This window comes from Cryptomeria japonica, chromosome 10 (genome assembly GCF_030272615.1).
Source record: "Cryptomeria japonica chromosome 10, Sugi_1.0, whole genome shotgun sequence".
NCBI classification, from domain to species: domain Eukaryota; kingdom Viridiplantae; phylum Streptophyta; class Pinopsida; order Cupressales; family Cupressaceae; genus Cryptomeria; species Cryptomeria japonica.
Window position 1 is genome coordinate 9,995,351 of NC_081414.1, and position 24,268 is coordinate 10,019,618.

The 24,268-nt window shown below is 37.3% G+C and overlaps 1 protein-coding gene across 1 annotated transcript in view; it reads right to left on the minus strand.

The window, feature by feature from the left end:
• Window positions 1–24,268, minus strand: part of LOC131858743 (glycine-rich cell wall structural protein 1.0-like) — a 71,266-nt gene that overhangs the window by 1,179 nt on the left and 45,819 nt on the right. The window contains exon 2 of the mRNA XM_059212188.1: window positions 21,606–21,907. Coding sequence (XP_059068171.1) covers window positions 21,606–21,907 — 302 coding nt within the window. The remainder of the gene's footprint in view (window positions 1–21,605; window positions 21,908–24,268) is intronic.

Genomic DNA, 24,268 nt, shown 5'->3' on the forward strand with positions numbered 1-24,268 from the left:
GTGTGGCTAAATAGATGAGTCATTTGGGTGAGATAAATTATTTACTTGGTATACTAGTTTATAGGTTACATGATGGATTAAATCTAGATTCTCATGTAAGATCTCTCTTTCAAAGCTAATTCAAACTTCAGCTTCTTACTGCAACATGCTTCTAAAGGATTTATAGAAAGTTTTGCTAGGCCACCTTGAGTATCTACTTTGATCTACTACATCTATTAGAATATGATGAACATCAGATTTATGTCATCTGAGCTTCATTTTTATGAGATTCAATAGGTCAATATAAATTGTATGGTCATTAAAAGGACCTTAATCAATAATCATTTTGCCTAAATGTTTGTAGTTTTGATTTTCTTGAATAGATTCACCTTCTCACCTCTAATATTACTTCCTCCAACATTTCCATTAAGGTTTTTGATAATATTCCAAAACCTTGACATCCTTCACAAAGCATTACTTTAACTATGTCATTATGACCTATCACTCGTCTTATTGTAGTTCATGTTATGCTAGGGAAACAATCTCACAATCTTCTTAACAAGCAATGGATTTAAATAATGAGGAAAGTTTGTAAGAAATGGCTATGGAGATAGCCACCCAAAAACTAGAGGCCTATTGAATAGCACAATAATAAGAGAGAATAATAGAGACAACAACAAACTTTATTCTCAACAATGATGCAATAAGCTAGACAAAAAATGCTTAGGAGACCCCCTTGGTTATATAGCCAAGGTGACTGTATGAGACAATGACAAATTTCGTTGTCTCATGACATGATAAGTAGAACAAAAAGTTATCAACCCACCTAAAGTAGAAAAATGATCACATGATAACACCACTAAAGGTGGATCACCCATCAAAGGTGAAAAAGTGCAACCACGAAATTTGGATATGATAAAGTGATAAAGTGATATATGTCCACCTAAAGTGGAGATGCTCCAACTACTCCTATGCAATTTCCTAAGTAAGCTTAAGTGTAGTTAGGGCCTAGAAAACAATAACTGGAAGGTAAAATGCTTAAATTACACCAAAACCCCCCCTTAAGTGCAACTTAGGAGAATGAAGACTCAAGCTAATAGTGCAAGAAGGGTCCCAACAACTAGGCCAGGATAGCTACCCATGTACAAGTTCAATGCAATCTCTCACAAATGGAAAAAGGGAGAAAAAATTGTGGGAAAAAACTCCCCCCCAAAAGAGAAGAAAACACACAACAACTCTCAAAGAAGAATGAGAAGGACAAAACTTTGAGTGAGGAAAAAGTCCCCCATAAGAGAGAATGGAGAAGTCAACTGACCCCTTTGATTAAACATCATGCACCCCCAAGAGATCTCACAATTGATGATACTTGTTATCAGTGAAGGGTTTGGTAAAGATGTCTGCAACATGCTTTGTTATAGGGTGATACTACAAATCAATGACCAGGTCCTATATCATCTCCCTGATGTAGTGCATATGGATCTCGATGTGTTTGGTCTGTTGGTGGTGAACCGAGTTCTTCAAGATCTAAATGGCACTTTGATTGTCATAATGAAGGACTATAGATCATGGAGTGGTGAAAGCAAAATTAGAAATAATATTCTGAATCCAAATAGCCTCAGTGGTGGCATTTATAGCCCCTTGACACTCAGCCTCAATCAAAGAGAGAGCAATAGCATGTCACTTCTTTCTCTACCAACAAATAGGGTTGGAACCAAGATGAAAGTTGTAGCTGAAAGTGGACTTACGATCATCAAGATTACAAACCTAATCTAAGTTTGTATACCCAACCAAGCCAAGTCTTGTACCTACTACATAGTGAATATGAAAGTGATGTGTACCCTAGATGTAGTGCAAGATGCATTTGGCAACTTTATAATGAAACTCATGTGGTTCCTGCATAAAGCGTGAAACCATACCAACTGCAAAGGGAATATTAGGGAATATTAGGGAATATGTGTGAGTCAAGTAAATGAGGCTCCCAACAAGCTGATGATGCAAAGTGGTATTGTGGAACTGAGCAATAATATCAAGAGCATGCTTGGGCTAAGCAAGAGTGAGATCTTGAAAGAAGATTGTGAGATCTCAATCTTGAGAAAGTAGTGCAAAAGGCCCGTCGGTCATAGAAAATATGTCATGTAAGGAAGATTTGATACTATCAATGATGGATGAGGTACTCCCTGTTGGCATTGCACACTCTAATGGTAGTTTCAGAGAATAGATACAACATTAAAGGATAGCAACAGGTATACTCAAAGTTTGAACATGGTATTAGCAGACCTATTCCAGATTGTAACCAACCGGTTGCAAGGTTCTAGCTAAAAACTGCACTCATTTGACAGATTTTTTACAACCTTTGTCATTGATGTCAAAGGGGGAGTAGTAGAACTGAGAAAAATGACTTGCAGAAGAGATCATCTACTCAGGGGGAGCACACAGTTTTGGTAAGATTTTTGGACTTCATTTTTGGGACAGATTTTGGATTTTTCTCTTGAGTGTTGCCATCAATGCCAAAGGGGGAGATTGTTGGCATTGCACACTCTAATGGTAGTTAAAGGTGATTGAAGGTGTTTTCATTGATGGCAACCTTGCAATCTTATGGCACCGGCAGGCACCAGCACCGGCAGACTCAGCACCGGCAGATAGTTCACCGGCAGCGACAATAATGTTTACCGACATCCTAGCTGACAGGATTTTGATTATTGTATTTTGTATTTAATATCTTTTTGTAAGCCGACATGGCATATTGTAATAAGACTCATATATATGTATGAGATCTTGTAGATCATTTTGGGATATACACATGATAGAGGATAGACATGATGGATATGTAGAGCGAATAGTAAGGTAGATTTTGTATAAGGGTTTATGGTTATTGTATGAGCTTAAACCGGTATTGAACCTGGCATAGCAGATGCTTATTGTAGCAGTACATTATATTGGATTCTCATAATCCATTTTTGAAAGTCAGTGAGACTTCCTTTTGTATTTGAGCAGTGAGCTCTAGGTAGTTGGCCTTCCTGCATGTGCAAGCACATTATTGTAAGTAATATCCATTCATTGGCCAGTGAGTGAATATTGTGGGTCACAAATCCCATCGAGGTTTTTCCCACACCGAGTTTCCTCGCCAAAAAACTTGTGTTATGGTGTGCTTTCTATGTTGTCTTTATTGTTCATATTTACTGCATTAATTCTTATTTACCGGTACACTGTTTTGGAATGCAAAATACTTAATAAGGTCAGAAAATTTGTTAATCGATTAGATATTGATTCACCCCCCCACCCGCCCCCCTCTCAGTATCTTTGGGATTATTATAAATCCTAACACTCCCCATAATGATCAAGTTATCAACATAGAGCACAAGTAGAAAATGAGAGGAATCTTGTCACAAAATGTAGACATTTGGATCTAAATAACACTTGGTGAATCCTGTTGAGAGAATAAAGGAATCCATCTTGGCATACCAAGCCCTAGGGGCCTACTTGAGGCCATATATATAGACTTCCTCAATCTTCAAACCAAAGAAGAATCCTCAATGAATCTTTGTGGTTGATCCATGTAAATCTCCTCCTGAAGATACTCGAGAAGAAATGCACTAGACTTAACATACATCTAATGTATAGCCCAACCATGAGTTTTTGCAATAGCAAGTGTCAAGAAAATGGAGTTCATCTTAGAAATGGAGGAAAAGGTCTCTACATATTCAACATTAGAAACTTCTGAGAAACCTTTTGCCACAAGCCAAGCTTTGAACTTATCCACACTTGCATTAGTTGCATACTCAGTTTGATAGATCCACTTACATCAAACCATCTTTCTCTCCTTATAGAGAGGAACTAATTCCCATGTGTTGTTTCTCATCAAGGAAGTATACTCTTCCTCCATTGTTGTACCCCACTTAGCTATGGATGCTTCCTTAAAGGATTGTGAAAAGAACTAGCAATGTAAACATGTGGAAGATATTGATGTTGTAACTGATTTCTTTGAGTGTCGAAAGGATCTCCAACAAGAGTAACTACTAACTCAAGAGTCTATCGAGCCCAACGAATTCTTGTAGGAGATGAAGGACAAGTATCCTCAACTTAAAATGGACCATGTGAAGGTGTGAATCTAAAAATTAGAGTTGGGTTAGAATCATCATTTGAGTCACTATCATCACATTCCACTATGGAGGAAAGATGAGGAGAATTAGAGGCTGAGCTAAGAAATCTTTCCTCAAAGTGAACACTCTTGTCAATGAATAGCTCATTTGTGTCAAGATCCAAAAGTATATATGCATTGACACCATCATGATATCCAACAAAGATGCAAGTCCTACTCTGAGGTTCCAATGCCTTGCACTTATTTTAACGTATGTGTGCCCAAGCTGGTGAGCTAAAAACTCTAAAGTGTCTCACAATCAGTTTTCTACCACACTAATCCTCAAAAGGAGTCATACCTTTCAATGGCTTGTGGGGAACCTGATTTTGGATGTGTGTGGCACAATCAATGGCTTATGCCCAGAATGTAGGACCAAGAGAACGAGCATGAATCATGTAGCAAGCCATCTCCTTAAGGGTCCTATTCTTCCTTTCTACAACACCACTTTATTGTGGAATGTAGGCAACTAAGTGTTGAATACCAACCCCCTGAAGAGTATAAAATTACACAAGTTTATTGTTCACATATTCCCTTTCATTATCTGTGTGGAGAATCTTGACTTGCTTACCTGATTACTTCTCAACATGAGCCTCAAGAAGGTGAGAAACTTGTCAAACACTTCACTCTTATGACAAAGAAAGTAGACCCAACTAAAGAGGGAGTAGTCATAAATGAAGGTGAGGACATAGTGAGCCTTGATAAATGACAAAATTGGAAATGGGCATGCTACATCAGTATGAACCAATTTAAGAACTTCCAAAGCTCTCCAAGACTTCCCTTTATCCAACTTCTCTTTGGGATGCTTACCCATGGAACAACTAGACATACACCATCTGAAAAGTTGATTTGAGAAAGACCTGTGACTATATCCTTGGAGATAATTTGTTAAAAATAATGTTAATTGAGATGTCTAAACCACTCATGTCATAGCTTACTTTCTAAATATGAATAAGTGAGCAAGCTTGTAGAAGGAGATCGAGGCACAAAGTGGGAGAATGAGTGAAGCCTAGTGTTTGGCTTGTCCCACTGCAACCAAGGCATCATATTTAAGTTCTTTGACCACAACTAAATAAAGTAGAAAAACAACTTTCTTTCCATTTCCAAAATGAGTGATTTTGTAGATTGAAAGCAGGTTGGTGCTCAAGTTAGGAACATAGAGAACATTCTCAAATGTTTCATCATCCATGTCAACCAAACCTTTTCCTTCAACTTCCATTTGTGTATGACCGCCTATGAAAATGTGAGGTACCTTAGATGGCTCCAATAAATAAAATTATTCTCTTGTAGAACCCATGTGATGAGAGGCACCTGAGTCAAGTATCCATTAATGTAAAGAACTTGTAGTTGCTACAAATTCTTTCCCTTTTCCTTTTGACTATGAGTAAGTGGAAGAAGATGAATCCTTCATGTAAGTGGATGGAAAATTGATGTTGTTCTTCTTGATGTTTTTTGTCAACTCATCAATTTTCTTAGTATGGCAATGATATTCATCATGACCAACTTCTTGCAATATGAACAAGTTGGCTTCTCCTTGTATGAATTTCCTCTATTGGGAGAAGATGAAGAATTGGCTTGTTGTGGAGAATATGATTGTGTTCTATCCAATTATGGATTTGGCTTAGATTTCTTTTGGTTCTTGCCTTTTTCTTGATTCCTTTGATTCCCTTGATTAGCCACCAAATCTTTTGACTTGGAAGTCTTGATAATCCCCCATGTTGATCAACTTTGATAACTCAAGCATCAACATTTTTGTGAATGCATCAAATGATTGTGTAATTAATGAACTACCCACTATCAATCGATGGGTTTGGAAACTAGAAACAAAGGCTCCACATTTTGATAGAAGCTTGTCTAAAAAATTGTAGACCGATTGTGCATCCTTCTTGTCAATGCCACAATCCTTGAATTTCTAATAGGGAGGTAGGGCAAGGGGGTTGCCCAATAGGCTTGTATGGCCACTAAGTGATAGGTCCTTGCTAGTTTCAAGGTGTAGTCACCAAAATCAGAGTGCAAAAGTTTTATAGACAACCTAGCAACTCTCCTTGATCCACCTCCCTAAGTCAAACACTTCTTTGTTTCTCAAGGGCTTAAACTCCATAGTTTTTGGCTTTGTGGTCTAACTCCTTACTCTCTTAGTTGGAATTCATTTCCTCTATCTTGATCTATTCTCTGACTGCAGAAGGTCTCCATTTGTTGATTTACAAGTTTGTGTCAAGTTTTACCCCCAATGGGTGTCTTTGGTCTTCTACGTTTTGGGGTGTAGAAGTCCTTCACAAGTGCTACGAACTAAGCTTTGGAGTCTATCTCACCCAAAGTGTTATAGGAATTCAAGATTAACTTGTTTAAACTGGTCTTTATGGGTTTTATGCTTTACAACTTCCCTTTATATACCCGATTTGACAAAAATCCAAGTTTTAGGCCTAAAATGGGCTACAAGGAATTAGCCCTCCTTTTGAGGTTTTATGCTCACCCTGCTCCAACGATGAACTTCCAGACAAAAATAACTTCATATTTGGATACCCTTTTGAGATTTATTGAGGATTTTCTAAGTTTTAGGGCTCATTAGGCCTTCTCCATGACTGTCCCAAAAATGGGTGCAAAAGGAAGGGTTTTCAAGGGTTTTGATGGCAAAAATTGACTTACAAGTTAGAGACCTAAAATGTGAACCATACAAACTTGGTTCTACCATTTCACATGCTAATTAGGCCACAATAAACCAATTTACACCTCCAAAGGTTAGAGGACAAGGTTTTTACAAAAAGTTGCTCATAAGGAGTATGCAACATTGACAACTTTTCATTCATGCTTTCTACAAACACAATTTTTGCATGAGAACCAATTACAATTTGAAGCATGTAAACATGACTAAAATTAGTGACAAGAAGAAATCATATTAGCCCTGCACAAAATGCATTAGGCAATTACAAAGCAAAGAAACATTCACTGTCAACTAATTGTCACTGCACTTTTCCCTTTTCACTGTTTTTTCCACTTTAGACCTGCACTTTCCACTGTTAAAATTATTTTCCAAAGGTCTGGTTTGTTCTCTTTAACAATAATCTACCTTTATTTTCTTGTTGACCTTCATACTTGCCATTTTGAAGAGGAAAATTACATATACAACTTCAACAAAAATGCAAAAATCAGTCATAGTTGACTGTCACAGCCAGCTGGGCATTACAACTTTGCCTCAAAGATCATTAATTGATCTTGGAAATCTTAAACCCATGGACAAGGTCAAATACCACTCCTTGTTCTTATTTTCAATTAATTATAAGGACGTACAAGGCTTTACAAACTCCAATAAATGGTGGAGAGTAAGCAAGTGAATGGAAATCAACTCCAAAATAGTGACTCATTGTTTTTTACATCATTTTCACAAACTGAAAATGCAATCATCCTCATTATAGCTTAGAAAGACTCTTTACCCTTACATCCAACCTTAAGGATCAAAACAGGTCTGATTATCTGAAGAATGCATTTGCTATAGAAGAGCAAAGCATCAAACTTCCTCAAAGACCCTAGCCAAATGGCACACTTGCCTAGGGCTCCATGGCCACAAAACTTCTTGCACCTACATTTTGGAAATAAAAACATGTATATACATATCTTAAAAGTTGACCAACTGGTTCTTGGGAAGCCATGAACATTTAGGGCTTCAAGAAGCCAAGTTGGTCAAGCATCCTTGCCAATTTCCTAGACAAGGCAGTGAAACTGTCAAAACTAAATAATTTTGCACAAAACTCAAAACTTAATGAAATTCAATGCCACCAAAGGGAAAAGATTTAGGAAACATAAGAGAACTGAAAAATGCAAAAACAATATGGCCACGTACAGCAGGTGTACGGACTGCTGCTCACATGGAGTCAAAACATAGGGAAAACAAGGTAAAAAGTAGTGCAAACTTGCAAAATGTTTGATATATCTGAATGATCAACCCTTACAATGGTTCAAACAAGAGAATAAATACCTCTACAAGTCATTTGTCCTCCTGTACGGACAGGTACATGTCCAAAAGCACTCAAATTTGACACTTTCATGTCTAAAATGACAACTTTTAATGCCTAGATAGTGCAAGGTTGATCTCAAAAACTACAAATCTCCTAAAAACACTATTCACACCTAAAAACCAAATACCAAACATGTCTAAGAACTTGTCACAACAAAAACACACTGAAAACTCACTTTTGACAACATTTTGCCAGGCAACTCCAAACTGGCAACTTTGAGCAAAAGATGAAAACAGGAAACATGACCACACAATGAGTTCAAAACTCATCCAAACAACTTAGAACAACACAAAAATACCTTAGACAAACTTTCCAACTTAAAACTAATAAAAATCAAACTTGCTCTCAAACCTGTGATGAAATGAGGCCTAGGTGCTCCTGCACCATACTCCCCCAGTGACAAAGAAGTCATGTGACTCCTTTGGGCAGAAAAGAGAGAGGAATACTAGCCTTGTGGAAGTCACTTTGAGGTATCCAAGTGGCTTCAGAGGCTGGTTGATCTTTCCACTTGATCAAATGTTCAAAGTAGTCATGCTTTCTAGTCTTTTTGATGATTCTGGAATCAAGTACCTGTTCAGGAATGGGAGAAGAAGAAGAGGGGAGAGATAGATCAGAAAGGGAATGTGAAATGTCTGAAGCTCTCTGAGTCTCTTCTAGAGGCTTCCCCTTGAAAGGTACCAAATCTGCAACATTAAAGATAGGAGATAAGAAAATATCAGCAGGTAAATCAATCTTATAAGCATTTGGACCATACTTAGCTAAAATCCTGCAAGGTCCAATTATTCTCATCTTTAACTTGGTAGGAACTCCCTTTTGCAATCTAGACTTGTTGAGATGCACCATCAAAAAATCTCCAACAATGAATTGTACATCCCTCTTCGAAGCATCCACCCGTGCCTTGACTCTTGTGATGGTGTCCTGCAAAGACTGCTTAACCTGTTCATGGATCTCTTTTAGAGACTGTGCCATATCCTCTGTTGTCCCACTAACATGTTGCAAGTTAGTCACATCATGTAACTCAAAAACACCTTTTGGATGCATACCATAAACAATCTGAAATGGACTCTTACTAGTGGATCTGTTTACACTGTCATTATAGGCAAATTCTACCTATGGAATGAGCTGATCCCAGCTTTGTCCGTACTCCTTGGTGAGACATCTGAGTAGATTACCCAATGTTCTATTCACCACTTCTATTTGGCCATCTATCTGTGGATGGTAAGTTGAGCCAAAAGACAAGTTAGTACCCAATTTCTTCCACAAAGTCTTCCAAAAATGACCCAAAAACTTAACATCTCTATCTGACACAATGCTAGATGGCAAACCATGTATTCTAACAACTTCTTTAAAGAAAAGGAAAGCAATATGACTAGCATCATTAGTAGTTTTGCAAGGTATAAAATGAGCCATTTTGCTAAATCTATCAACAACCACAAAGATACTGTCATACCCTACTTTTGTCTTTGGTAAACCTACAACAAAATCCATGTTGATGCACTCCCATGGCCTAGAAGGAATGGGAAGTGGCTGATATAAACCAGCATTAGTGCTATTACCTTTGGACTTCTGACATATCATACATTGCTCAACATACCTTCTGACATCTCTTTGCATCTTAGGCCAGTAATAGAAGCATTGAACCAACTCTAAGGTCTTATTGAAACCAAAATGACCACTCAAACACCCATTGTGTTTCTCTTGGATAAGGTTTTCTCTCATGGAACCTTTAGGAACACATAGATGTCCTCCCCTGAATAACAAACCATTCTGCAATGTATAGTCAGCATACTCACTATGGAAATGATTCTCAAAAGCAAGACAAACTTGATAAGCATCAGCAAAATCATCATCATTAGGATACAAATATTGAAAGCAATCAATACCAATACTCTTAACTTGGATCTCTTGAATAGTCAACAATCTCCTACTCAAAGCATCAGCTACCTTGTTACATTGGCCTTTCTTGTGCTTGAGAGTAAAGGTGTATGCTTGTAGGTATTCTACCCATTTCACATGCCTATGGTTGAGTTTATCCTGAGAATTCAAGAAACTGACTGTCTGGTTGTCTGTATACACAACAAACACTTTAGGAAGCAAGTAATGCCTCCACTTCTTGAGTGCCTGCACCAATGCATATAACTCTAAATCATAAGATGAATACTTTTTCTTTGCATCATTCAATTTGTCACTAAAGAAAGCAACTGGTCTATTATCCTGACTCAAGACTGCACCTACTGCAAGATGACTGGCATCACATTCTATAGTAAAGAGTTTATCAAAACTAGGAAGGATTAACATTGGTTGTGTAGCAACTCTAGTTTTGAGTAACTCAAACCCCTTATTGGCTGCTTCTGTCCATTGAAATTTGACCTTATGACCACCCTTTATTGTATCTAACATGGGTGCACAAATCTCACTGAACCCTCTGATAAACTTTCTATAAAACTGGGCTAGACCATGAAAACTTCTAACTACACTGGCTGATTGTGGGGTTGGCCAACTTGTTATGGCTGCAACTTTAGATCGATCCATCTTAAGATCTCCACTGGACACAACAAAACCAAGATAGACTAGCTCTTGTTTCATAAAATCACATTTCTCAAGATTTATGGTTAACTGCTCATCAGATAATCTTTGCAAAACAATAGTTAAGTGTTTCAAATGCTCCTCTTTAGTCTTACTAAAAATGAGAATGTCATCTAAGTAGACTACCACAAACTTACCAAGAAAATCCTGCAATACTTCATTCATTAACCTCATAAAGGTACTGGGAGCATTAGAGAGTCCAAAGGCATAACCAACCATTCATAAAGACCCTCATTTTTTTTTAAAGCAGTTTTCCACTCATCACCCTCTTTTATTCTTATCTGATGGTAACCACTTTTTAAGTCTATTTTGGAGAAATATCTCGCACCCCCTAAACAATCCATCAAATCTTCTATCCTGGGAATAGGGAATCTGTACCTTATTGTGATTTTGTTGATGGCCTTGGAGTTTGTGCATAGTCTCCATGTGCCCCCTTTCTTAGGTGCTAACACAGTGGGTACGGCACAAGGACTTATACTTGTTGTGCTCTGTGAAGTGTACCTATACCTGCAACCACAATGCACTCAATAAATCATTACAAGCAATGGTTAGAAAATTGAAACAATGGAAGACAAAACCATAGCTAATCGACTTATTGCCTCCTAGTAAATGCGAGTATGAATTTTGCTCTCAGATCTTAGTATGCGAATTCCAGTGACTTGACTACACTTAGATGGAGGATTTGAATGTTGAAAATGCATGATCTAGCAAGAATAGCATGATTAAGCTAAGATTTAAGCTAAATTGAGCATGATAACATTGCTAAGAATGATAAAATATAAGCTAGATGCCTATAATAACAATGCAAATGATGAAATCAAATTGGGACCCTTATTGCTCCAAAATGAGGTCTATTTATAGGATTTCCCAAGGCTAGGGGTGAGTTGGCATGAATCAATGGTTGAGATTGATCTGAAGATATCAATGGTTAAATTGGAGGAAGTTGGCAAAGGGAGTTGGATTAAAGGGAACATTTAGTGACAAGTGTCACAAAGGTTCTAGAAGATGTTGGATGAAAGGGGACAAGGTGGTAGGTAGAATGGGTTAGGTTTAGGAGTGGTTAGGTTTAGGAATGGTAGAAGTTAGGAGAATTTGAATTTAGAAATTCAAATATTAGGAAAATGGCTAATTAATCTCAACAACTCATGAATGATTTGTTTTAATTAATTAGGGAATTAGAAGAAATGATTTTGGTGGAGGGAATTAATTAATTTGAATTAATTAATTAAAGGGGGGAAATGAAATGAACCTATTTAATAAATCCTTAGATTTATTAATAAGTAGATGAAAAGGGAAATTTAATCAAAATGCTTAGTGAATTCAATTAAATTGGGGAGGGGGATTAATTAAATAATTGCTTATTTAATTAATTATCTTCAGACCATTTTTAGGTGTATACAATACTCTTTCTTATTAATCCTTGATCCAACAACTCTTGAATCTACCTAGCTACCTCTTTATTCTGTTCAGGAGTCATCTTATAAGTTGCTTTTTTTGGCAAAGAAGCTCTTGGTATAAAGTCAATCTAATGACTAATGGCTCTAGGAGGAGGTAATGTTGCTGGTTGTCCATCACTAATGATGTCCTTAAAGTTATCAAGAATTTGCTGCACTTCTTGTGGGATCTCAACTTGTTTTTCTTTCTTCGCCTCCTTAGGTTTCACTACAAGTGCATAACCAATCCCATCTCCCTCTTTCATGGTTTGGATGAACTCTTTTTCATTGACTAATAACACTTTAGGTGCCTGTGGTTTATTGTTCTCTGTCTCTTCACCAAGGGACTAAATCTTGTAGGCAATGTCATTCTTTTGAAAGGAATATGTGTTTTGTTCACCATTATGGTGTGCCCTTCTGTCAAATTGCCAAGGTCTACCCAATAGTAGATGGCAAGCATCCATAGGAAGGATGTCACATAGTATCCTATCCTTGTATTCACCTATGTTGAAGTCTACCCATGCTTTTTTATTAACTAGGACATGTTGCCCCTTGTTTAACCAGGTTACCTTGTAGGGTTCACTGTGCCTCATTCTAGGTAGGTTCAATTTGCTAACTGCCTCCTCTGAGATAATGTTATATGTGGAGCCTGAATCTATAACCACCTTACATACCTTGCCCAAGATTTTGCACTTGATCCTGAACAATGCTCTTCTCTGAGACACTTCACACTTGTGAGGTTCTTGCATCAATACTCTCCTCATCATTAGACTCTCACCATCTTCGAGTGCTAGGTGCATTGCTGGAGTTCTTGTACTACTTCCTTCCTCCTGAACATAGTTCACTCTCTTTTCACCTCCATGGGAAGAACTAGGCTTTTCTGGACACCTATAAGTAGGATGACCCAATTTCTGACAGTTGTAGCATTTCATTGTGGAGAAGTAAGACCCTCTACCTCGGCCACTAGATATACCCCTTCCTGGGTTGCTTGATCTCCTACCCCTATAGTTGGGCTTGCTCTGAGAATCCCCGCTTTTCTCTATAAGCTTAGATTCTCCCTAGGACCTTTGATCTATGTGTCTTCCCCCAAAACTGCCTCGATGGCCTCTACCATCTTTGCCTCTTCCTCTACCTCTGTTATGCTACTCTTGCTTCTTCCTACTCCTTTCCTCTACCTTGAGTGCAAGTTGATAGCACTTCTGAACTGTTGTAGGGCACAACAAACTTAACTCTTCCTATATATTCCATCTCAAACCATTGAGATACCTAGCAACCTTGACATTTTCATCCTCTTGGATCTTTGACCTAAGGCATAGCTTCTGGAACTCCTCGGTGTAACTACTGACATCTAACTCCTTTTGCCTAAGGTTTTGCCTTTTCCTATGAAGTTGTATTTCATAGTCCTCTGGAATGTAAGTCTCTCTGATCTTGGACAACATTCCCTTCCAAGTTGCTATGGGCTTTTTGCCCTCTTTCTCACGTTCATCCTGAATGAACTTCCACCATGTTAAGGCAGCTCCTCTCAACCTGGATTTAGCCACCTTCACTTTCTGGGCCCCTGTCACACCATCACATTCAAAATGGTTCTCAAGCCCCTCAATCCACTCCATGACCACTTCTAGGTCCATTTTACCACTGAATAGTGGGACTCCTTCTAGTGTTCTCCCACTCATAGCTTTCAAGGCTTTCAAAAAGGGTTCATTCTCTATCACAGGGTCTAGTAGAGGGATTTCATCCTCTATAGCTAATAGCTTACCCCTGTCTTTTATTCCTTCTATCTTATTGCTGACTTCATCTGCCTTCACTTCTACTTCACCCAACTTCTGCTCTAGGAGGTCTAGCTTCACTCTGAGTAACCTATTTTCTTCTTCTTGGTCTTCCATTTTCTTTGCTAGCTCTACATTTGTCACCATGGTTGCCAAATTGCTACTTGTTCCCAATTGTAAATAAGATCTGATACCACTATAATAGGAAGGTAGGGCAAGGGGGTTGCCCAATAGGCTTGTATGGCCACTGAGTGATAGGTCCTTGCTAGTTTCAAGGTGTAGTCACCAAAATCAGAGTGCAAAAGGTTTATAGACAACCTAGCAACTCTCCTTGATCCACCTCCCTAAGTCAAACACTTCTTTGTTTCTCAAGGGCTTAAACTCCATAGGTTTTGGCTTTGTGGTCTAACTCCTTACTCTCTTAGTTGGAATGCATTTCCTCTGTCTTGATCTATTCTTTGACTACACAAGGTCTCCATTTTTTGATTTACAAGTTTGTGTCAAGTTTTACCCCCAATGGGTGTCTTTGGTCTTCTACGTTTGGGGGTGTAGAAGTCCTTCACAAGTGCTACAAACTAAGCTTTGGAGTCTATCTCACCCAAAGTGTTATAGGCATTCAAGATTAACTTGTTTCAACTGGTCTTGATGGGTTTAATGCTTTACAACTTCCCTTTATATACCCGATTTGACAAAAATCCAAGTTTTAGGCCTAAAACGGGCTACAAGGAATTAGCCCTCCTTTTGAGGTTTTATGCTCACCCTGCTCCAATGATGGACTTCCAGACAAAAAGGACTTCATATTTGGATACCCTTTTGAGAGTTCTTGAGGATTTTCTAAGTTTTAGGGCTCATTAGGCCTTCTCCATGACTGTCCCAAAAATGGGTGCAAAAGGAAGGGTTTTCAAGGGTTTTGATGGCAAAAATTGACTTACAAGTTAGAGACCTACAATGTGAACCATACAAACTTGGTTCTACCATGTCACATGCTAATTATGCCACAATAAAGCAATTTACACCTCCAAAGGTTAAAGGACAAGGTTTTTACAAAAAGTTGCTCATAAGGAGTATGCAACATTGACAACTTTTCATTCATGCTTTCTACAAACACAATTTTTGCATGAGAACCAATTACAATTTGAAGCATGTAAACATGACTAAATTTAGTGATAGGAAGGAATCATATTAGCCCTTCACAAAAGGCATTAGGCAATTACAAAGCAAAGAAACATTCACTGTCAACTAATTGTCACTGCACTTTTCCCTTTTCACTATTTTTTCCACTTTAGACCTGCACTTTCCACTGTTAAAATTCTTTTCCAAAGGTCTGGTTTGTTCTCTTTAACAATACTCTACCTTTAGTTGCTTGTTTACCTTCATACCTGCCATTTTGAAGAGGAAAATTACATATACAACTTCAACAAAAATGCAAAAATCAGTCATAGTTGACTGTCACAGCCAGCTGGGCATTACAACTTTGCCTCAAAGATCATTAATTGATCTTGGAAATATTAAACCCATGGACAAGGTCAAAGACCACTCCTTTTTCTTGTTTTCAAGTAATTAGAAGGAGGTACAAGGATTTACAAACTCCAATAAATGGTGGAGAGTAAGCAAGTGAATGGAAATCAACTCCAAAATAGTGACTCGTTGTTTTTTACATCATTTTCACAAACTGAAAATGCAATCATCCTCATTATAGCTTAGAAAGCCTCTTTACCCTTACATCAAACCTTACTGATCAAAACAGGTCTGATTATCTGAAGAATGCATTTGCTATAGAATAGCAAAGCATCAAACTTCATCAAAGACCCTAGCCAAATGGCACACTTGCCTAGGGCTCCATGGCCACAAAACTTCTTGCACCTGCATTTTGGAAAGAAAAACATGTATATACATATCTTAAAAGTTGACCAACTGGTTCTTGGGAAGCCATAAACATTTAGGGCTTCAAGAAGCCAAGTTGGTCAAGCATCCTTGCCAATTTCCTAGACAAGGCAGTGAAACTGTCAAAACTAAATAATTTTGCACAAAACTCAAAACTTAATGAAATTCAATGTCACAAAAAGGAAAAGATTTAGGAAACATAAGAGAACTGAAAAATGCAAAAACAATATGGCCACGTACAGCAGGTGTACGGACTGCTGCTCACATGGAGTCAAAACATAGGGAAAACAAGGTAAAAAGTAGTGCAAACTTGCAAAATGTTTGATATATCCAAATGATCAACCCTTAAAATGGTTCAAACAAGAGAATAAATACCTCTAAAAGTCAGTTATCCTCCTATACAGACAGGTACATGTCCAAAAGCACTCAAATTTGACACTTTCATGTCTAAAATGACAACTTTTAATGCCTAGATGGTGCAAGGTTGATCTCAAAAACTACAAATCTCCTAAAAACACTATTCACACCTAAAAACCAAACACCAAACATGTCTAAGAACTTTTCACAACAAAAACACACTGAAAACTCACTTTTGACAACATTTTGCCAGGCAACTCCAAACTGGCAACTTTGAGCAAAAGATGAAAATAGGAAACATGACCACACAATGAGTTCAAAACTCATCCAAACAACTTAGAACAACACAAAAACACCTTAGACAAAATTTGCAACTTAAAACTAATAAAAAACAAACTTGCTCTCAAACCTGTGATGAAATGAGGCCTAGGTGCTCCTGCACCAGTTTCACTCTTAGCTCATTTTTTTAGTTACATAGTCTTGGATTGTATCCCCTAATCTCAATCAACTTGGCCATACAATTTACCAAGTTTTTCCCAAGCATATTTAATTGTCTTACACTTATCAATGTCAAAGATAAGATCATCAAATACATACTTCCTCAAAGTTCCAAGAGCCATTAGTTTTAGTGATCCATTCCATTTGATCATTTGGATTATCCTTAGGATAAAATGGTACTTCAATTGTTCCATCAATGTAATGAGTTAGTCATTTTCCCATTAATTTACTTCAAGCATGTATTTTCTATGATGCATAGTTATGTGGAGTTAGAAATGAAAACTTAGGAGAACACATAACTGAAAATGAATGAGTACAAGAGAGATCAAGAGAGACCCAATCACACAAGACACCCCCCAAATTCAATCAATCAGATAACCCCCTCCCCGCCAAAAAAAAAGATAATTTGGCACTTTATACTTAGTGCATGTGTACAAGAGGCCACTTGCTAATCAAGGAAAAGTGGACTTCTGATTTCTACTTTAAAATTGCCTTAAGTAGACTATAATAAACTCAAATGACTAATGCAAAAGACCTGACAGGACCTAACAGAGATCGAAGCATTACATATGTCAAAATAGGCTTAAAAATATCAAATTTTGAAAGTGATATTTTTACTCACAATGACTACAAACTGACAACATAAATATGAATTAGAGAAAAAAATATGCACTTTCAAAAAAAAATGGCACTGAAAAAGGTTATATGAGCCTAAATGGAGCCCCGAAAGTTGCAAAAACGAATATTAGATAGGTACAATCATGAAAAACTAAAATTTCTATCAAACATGCCCACCAAAATAAAAAAAACCAACTACATCACTATGGAGTACATAAAAAATTAGCCCAAATCAAATAAAATCATGCTAAAAAAGACCTCAAAATGACCAAACTATGAGCTTACAAAGTTGGACTGCAAAATTGAAAAGCTCAAAGGAGAGGGGTCTGATAATTTTCAAAAAGTGTGGACACAATGCTGACATTAGCAAAGAATGAGCTTAAATTTGATGGTCGTATGCCCATCACGCAAAAAACACGTCCATTCTTGTGATGATGTTAGCAGTACAAATGATGACATGGCATGGCATGGATGAGACACGTGGCATCTGATGTGTGATGTTGATGTTTCAGTATGGAAGCTGATGTGGCACTTCTATACTAGTGATTGGTCATTTTGACTCACTATGCTAATGTATCATAGTGGCCAAATCAACTATCAACACATGCCTTTGTTATGTTAGCATGTCTTTGTTATGTTAGTGTGTCTTCCTACATTGCATAAACGTAATTTTATCGTGTGGCCTTTGCATGTCAAAGGACATGTACATATAGCACAAAATTGATGGTGTCACTTGATGCTAGCATCGTAGTAGGAGATGTCGACAAAAAAACGTCATTAGTAACGACACTGAAAGAGAGCAATGATCATCGGTAGTTGCCAGAGGTGGCAAGAGTCTGTGCAGTGGTTGTTGGAGGTCATGGGAGCTACTGGAGAAGATGGACGACTAAGAGGATTTTGGGAGTAGTGAGGATTCCATATAGAGAATGCACAGGAAGGATGCCAAAAAATGGACCATCAAGCGAGAGATCGAGCAAGTGCTTGTGGGGAGCCACTAGAGGAACGACGATGTAGTGGTCGTCGATCATGAGGTGTTGTCGTTGGTGGGAGAAAGCACCATCACGAGGGAACGAATACAAGTATTGATTGTAGGTGGTCATACCTACTTTTAGCAAGTATAATCTGCAATACAAATAACTATGCAAGTAAGGTGTAAGACAAATCTACACAAAAAAAAATTATCCAAAAATTAACTTTTATCTAATATAGACAAATTTATAGTCAAAATTCAAAGAAATGACCTTCTAGACATAATGGTTGAGTCAAATTTGGCTTAGGATGCTCCAAAAAAATAGCATCGAAATATTCTAAGATCTCACCCTTCGCATGCACCAAAATCTCTCCCAAAAATGACTATCAAAGGCACCCTATAGACTCTGATACCATGTAAAAATTGGCTATGGAGATAGCCACACAAGACCTAGAAGCCTATTGAATAGCACAATAACAAGAGAGAACAATAGAGACAAGAACAAATTGTATTCTCGACAATTACTCAATAAGATAAACAAATAATACATAGGTAACCCCCTTGGTTATATAGCCAAGGTGAGGAAATGAAACAACGACAAGTGTCATTGTCTCATGACATGATAAGTAAGCTTAAGTAAAGTGTAATTAAGACCTATGAAATAATAAACCAAAGTAAAATGTCTAAATTACACCAACAAAGTCCATAAATTTATGTTGAGAAGTATTTCTTAACCTTGCTCCCAACATTAATATTACAAAAGGAACAATTTTGGGGCATAAAATGAAAAAAATCAAATTTTGAGCTATAGGATTAGTTAAATTAGCTAAAATAAAATTTCATAGTTGCTCAGCATTACCTATGAGGATGTGTATTATATAGATATCTTTGACCACTTCTATTTAATTAAATGGGTTTATTTGGCCCACCAAATGAAAAGCTATGGCCTTCAAAAGTTTGCATATGTAGGAAATGTAGATTGTTGTTGGACACATAAAAGAGATAAAAAGGGGAATTACACCTATTGACCAATTTATGGTGTGTATTATGACATATCATAAACCATTTAGATTGGGAGATAATTTGGGTGATGATTTCGGGTGGTTTTAGCGCGTGGGTTTCTAATTACCATTTTATGGTTTTGAGTTTTGTATCTCCTCTATATTAGGTGTGTGAGATGGAGATCAAGTGATGATATTTATAGTTATTAGTTATTATAAAGCTATAACAATTCCTCCATATCTCTAGTTGGTGATACTCTTATGTGTAAGGGAGCTGAGATAAAAGAATAACTTTCTACACTAATCTAGAGAGGAGAGTTATGTAAAATATTTCTAGATCTTTACAATAATTACGAAGATTAAATAAAAATAAAAATAAATACTATCAATACCATAACACAATGATTTATGTGAAAAAAAACCCTTTCAGAAGAAAATTATCACACTCCAAAAGTTGTTCAATTTACATTATTCAAAAATCAATAAGATCACAATATATTTGTAGAGAAATCTTTCACAAGAGTACCACTGATTAGAGATCCAAAGGCAACTCGGCAACTATAAAACTCTCAAAATACATCACAATGCCTAGTCGCAATATAAAGTCCTCATAAAATAGGGTTTCTTTATAGGAAAACAAATCCAACATAATATTTACCATCAGATCTATGACCTAATGATAAATGGTCTAATTTTATAATGATAAAATATACATAAAATGTGGCTTTTTAGGTTGTTTCCCTCAAACCCATGTTGAGGCATTGGGCCCCCAAACCCACCATTGACGGGGGAATACCCCCTAGACCTCACAATGGGGGCTACCCCTCCCCTTGTAACCCTTCATGCTCAATATACTAACTTGTTATAATTGCAAGTTTAGGACATCATCTTCTAATAATTTCTTACTTGTTGAACACCTTGTAAGAGAAATGGGAGGATGAACTCCATGATTTAATTTATAGGGGTCAAGAGGCCCAGAGACTTGAAACACCATTTCAACTTCTCTATGGTCACAACATTAGATAAAAAATCTACAACATTCATCAAAATCTATACTTTAACTAGCTTCACTCTACCGTCTTTAACCACGTCTCTAACAAAATGATATGGTAAATCAATGTGCTTAGTCTTGGCATAAAATCTCAAGTTCTTAGCTAGGAAAATCCCACTTCGATTGTCATAATAAATTTTCAGTACACCTTATTTTATTTCAATATATTAATAGTCTCTTGAGCTAAATGGTTTCTTCACAAGTGCGTGAATATTTGTCATGTACTCTACTTCAGTAGTGAACAAAGTAACTACAACTTGTTTCTTACTCATCAAACCAATTACACCACCAATTAAAGTAAACACATAAGTATTGGTAGATTATTTGTTAGAGTATTCGGGTATTTACTTGATTAATTAAACAATATTTGTTTAATTATTTAAGTTCCCTTTATCTCTTTTACACTTAAGCTAACTACAATATATTAATAGTCTCTTGAGCTAAATGGTTTCTTCACAAGTGCGCGAATATTTGTCATGTACTCTACTTCAGTAGTGAACAAAGTAACTACAACTTGTTTCTTACTCATCAAACCAATTAGACCACCAATTAAAGTAAACCCATAAGTATTGGTAGATTATTTGTTAGAGTATTCGGGTATTTACTTGATTAATTAAACAATATTTGTTTAATTATTATGTACAAACCTAGGTTTTCCCTTTTAGGGTTTCTTGACCTATTAAAGGTTGAGTTCTTTCTTTTCATTATAAGAATCACATTACATATTTTTTGTGAATATTGAGCTCTCTTTTTGAGCATATTCTCTATGTATTTGTTTTTCTGTATTTGCTTCCTTGCTTCTCCTTGTAACAGGTTTTTCAGTTTGCAGAGATCATTTGGGCTCCTGTGGTGTTATATTTTCTCAACTCCTATATGGTATCAGAGCTTCAAATCTGCAGCTACCTGTTCTTGTTTTGAGAATTTTTTGCTTTGGAAGCAGATCTGGGGTTTCAGGAATTTTTTTTATGTACCTAGGGTTTGACCTTTTTTTGAGAACTTTGGGCCTAAACGGACCTCACCATCGTTCTCAAAAGGCCTGAAAACCCCTATGGTCATATAAAATTCAACCTATTTTGGTTCCTGAGCCTCTGTGAGTATTTTTTTCGTAGATCCAGGTCGTACGGCCCTGGTACGCATTTTGAGAAAAAAATCAAAAATATATATATATTTTGCCTTTTTATGGCATGCAGGCCGGATTTTGATTTTTTATTAAAAAAATCTTCAAAAAATTCAAAAGGCGAATAGGTTTTTAAAAATATATATTTTTGGCAAGAAAAGTTTTTTTGGGGGGGGTTCCCATGATACGCAGGGTACCATGGGGCCCCTGCCATATTGCAGGCCCCGGTATAGCTGTCGCCAGCAACTTTCCCAGCCACCGGCCTCCTACCGGCCCCAGCACCGGCTCCCCGCCGCCCGGCACCCTCCGGCGGCCCTGCACCACCACCGCCACCTGCAGCCCCTGGCCCCCTGCTCACCTGTGCAGCCCGCACCACCCGGCCACCACTCCACTCGCAGCTGCCACCTATAGCCCGCTCTGCCCGGCCCCAGCCACCGCTCCTCTCCACGGTCGCCGCCTGCAGCCCGTCGCCCCAGCGACCCCCACCCGGCCTCTTTTTCTGGCCGACCACCACCCAGCCACCAGACTCCTTTTTTTTTACTCTTTTAAGGGGGGTTTGGTTTTTTGGCTCTATCTTGGGCACATGGAGTCTTTTTTTCAAAAACAAATAGGCGTTGCAAAGCTGGTTCTGAGCCCGACCTCATGGTGTTGGTAATTTTTTCCAATTTTGTTGTTTGACTATGTGTTTTTTTCAGTCAAAGTGAGGTCTAGTTTTTGCACTCCGAGAGCCATAGAATGAGCATCCGACCTCCATTTTTTGAAAAATTTATATTTTTGGAAAGCGTGTGTTGTGTACTTTCCAGCCATCTAAGTTTTATTTCCATATTTTGCTCCATGCATATTTTATTCAGTTTTTTGCTTTTCAGCACTCTGGTGGATATTGTGGTTGTTTCAGGTCCTGGGATCTCTTCTTTGAGTAGGATGTCTCTATTTTGGTTCACGTTTCTATTTCAAGTCTTCTTATCATTGTAGCTTGTATTTATGCAAACTCACTAAGATAAAGTGCCATCATGCATTATTTACTTGGATCATGCACATCTTGTGCCTTGTTGTACATGCACTGCTGATAAAGTGCCATGAGGGGGTTGATGTTTGCCTGTTGTTTGCCATCTTCCTTTGTCCAGTGAGTGTTCCTTCCATGACATTCGCCTCATGATGGGTGTCAAGTGAGTCTTCCTTCCACAACACCATGTACTTATCTCAGCACCTTTGATGTTCCTGGTTCTTCGTCATGCAGTTCTTCTTGGTTGTCCTTTTCAGTGTTCATGTCCCTCTCCCACTTCCACATTATGGGGAGGTTTATCCTGTTGGTTCTAATGCTTCCATGGTTTGATTGATCAACTCTTCAGGTTTTGGTGTCTCATGCCATCTGTATCTTCGAGTTCAGTTGTTTGCCTTTGTTTGCCATCTGATTTGAGTAGTGCCATTTGAGGGCACTCATGCAGATTACAGTCTTCTCTACCTGGTCATGTTCTATTTCAGTGGAGGCTCTTCAGATCAGCAGTTATTCTTCGACAGAGTTTGTAGGTTCTTCATGCTTCAGTGGTATTCTTTTTATCTCTTTTTGGAGTAGAGTTTTGTTCCCACGTGGTTTTCTCTATTTCTCCAGTTCATAGAGATTTCATTGTATTTGGGTACCTGATCAGGCCTTGTTGTCGGGACCCATTTTTATTGCTTTCAGTAGCTGCTCTAGGTTTTAGCTTCTCCCTAAGTCTAGCTTAAGGGGGGGTGTTAGAGTATTCGGGTATTTACTTGATTAATTAAACAGTATTTGTTTAATTATTTAAGTTCCCTTTATCTCTTTTACACTTAAGCTAACTTTAGGTGCATATAATTAATTATTATGTGCAAACCTAGGTTTTCCCTTTTAGGGTTTCTTGACCTATTAAAGATTGAGTTCTTTCTTTTCATTGTAAGAATCACATTACATATTTTTTGTGAATATTGAGATCTCTCTTTTTGAGCATATTCTCTGTGTATTTGTTTTTCTGTATTTGCTTCCTTACTTCTCCTTGTAACAGGTTTTTCAGTTTGCAGAGATCATTTGGGCTCCTGTGGTGTTGTATTTTCTCAACTCCTATATTATTTTCTATCAACATCAACCAACCAATCTAAATCCACATAACCATGAATATCAAGGGAAATCTTGTCTCCAATAAAATTACCATGATAACATAAGGAATACTCTAAGATACCTCGCAAATATCTAAAGAATCTTTTAATTTCATCCTAATGAAATATATCAAAATTTAGACATGTATCTGGAAATTACTCTCATTTCTTGGGAAAAGTCTAGTCTAGTGTAGACCATTGCATACATCAAATTTCCAACTGCATTCTTGTAAGTAAATTTGCTCCTATCTTCTATTTATGCTAGGGATGTTGGATAGTCTAAAGAAAATAACTTCATTCCAACTATAAAATAAACATGTCTATAATCGTGCATATTAAACCTTTATAAAATTGAATTGACATACTTACTTTGGCAAACCATTGCTTTGTGTTCACTCTATCTCTTCTAAGTTTCATCTCAATAATGTGTGTAGTTGCACCAAGATATTTCATTTCAAAGTTGGTTGTGACCTAGGACTTCAGTTCTAATATCATTCATTTTCCTTTACCAATAAATAACATATCATCAATATGTAATGCAATAAACAAGAAACAATAATCATCAGTTATAAAATATGCATAGTAACATGATTTATAATGCTCAAATCCCATACTCAACACATATGTATCAATTTTTTTATAACGCATTCTAGGAATCTATTTGAGGCCATACAAAAAAATCTTCAACTTATAAATCAAATAGCATTTACCTTTCACCACATAGTGTTCCAATTGTGTCATATAAATA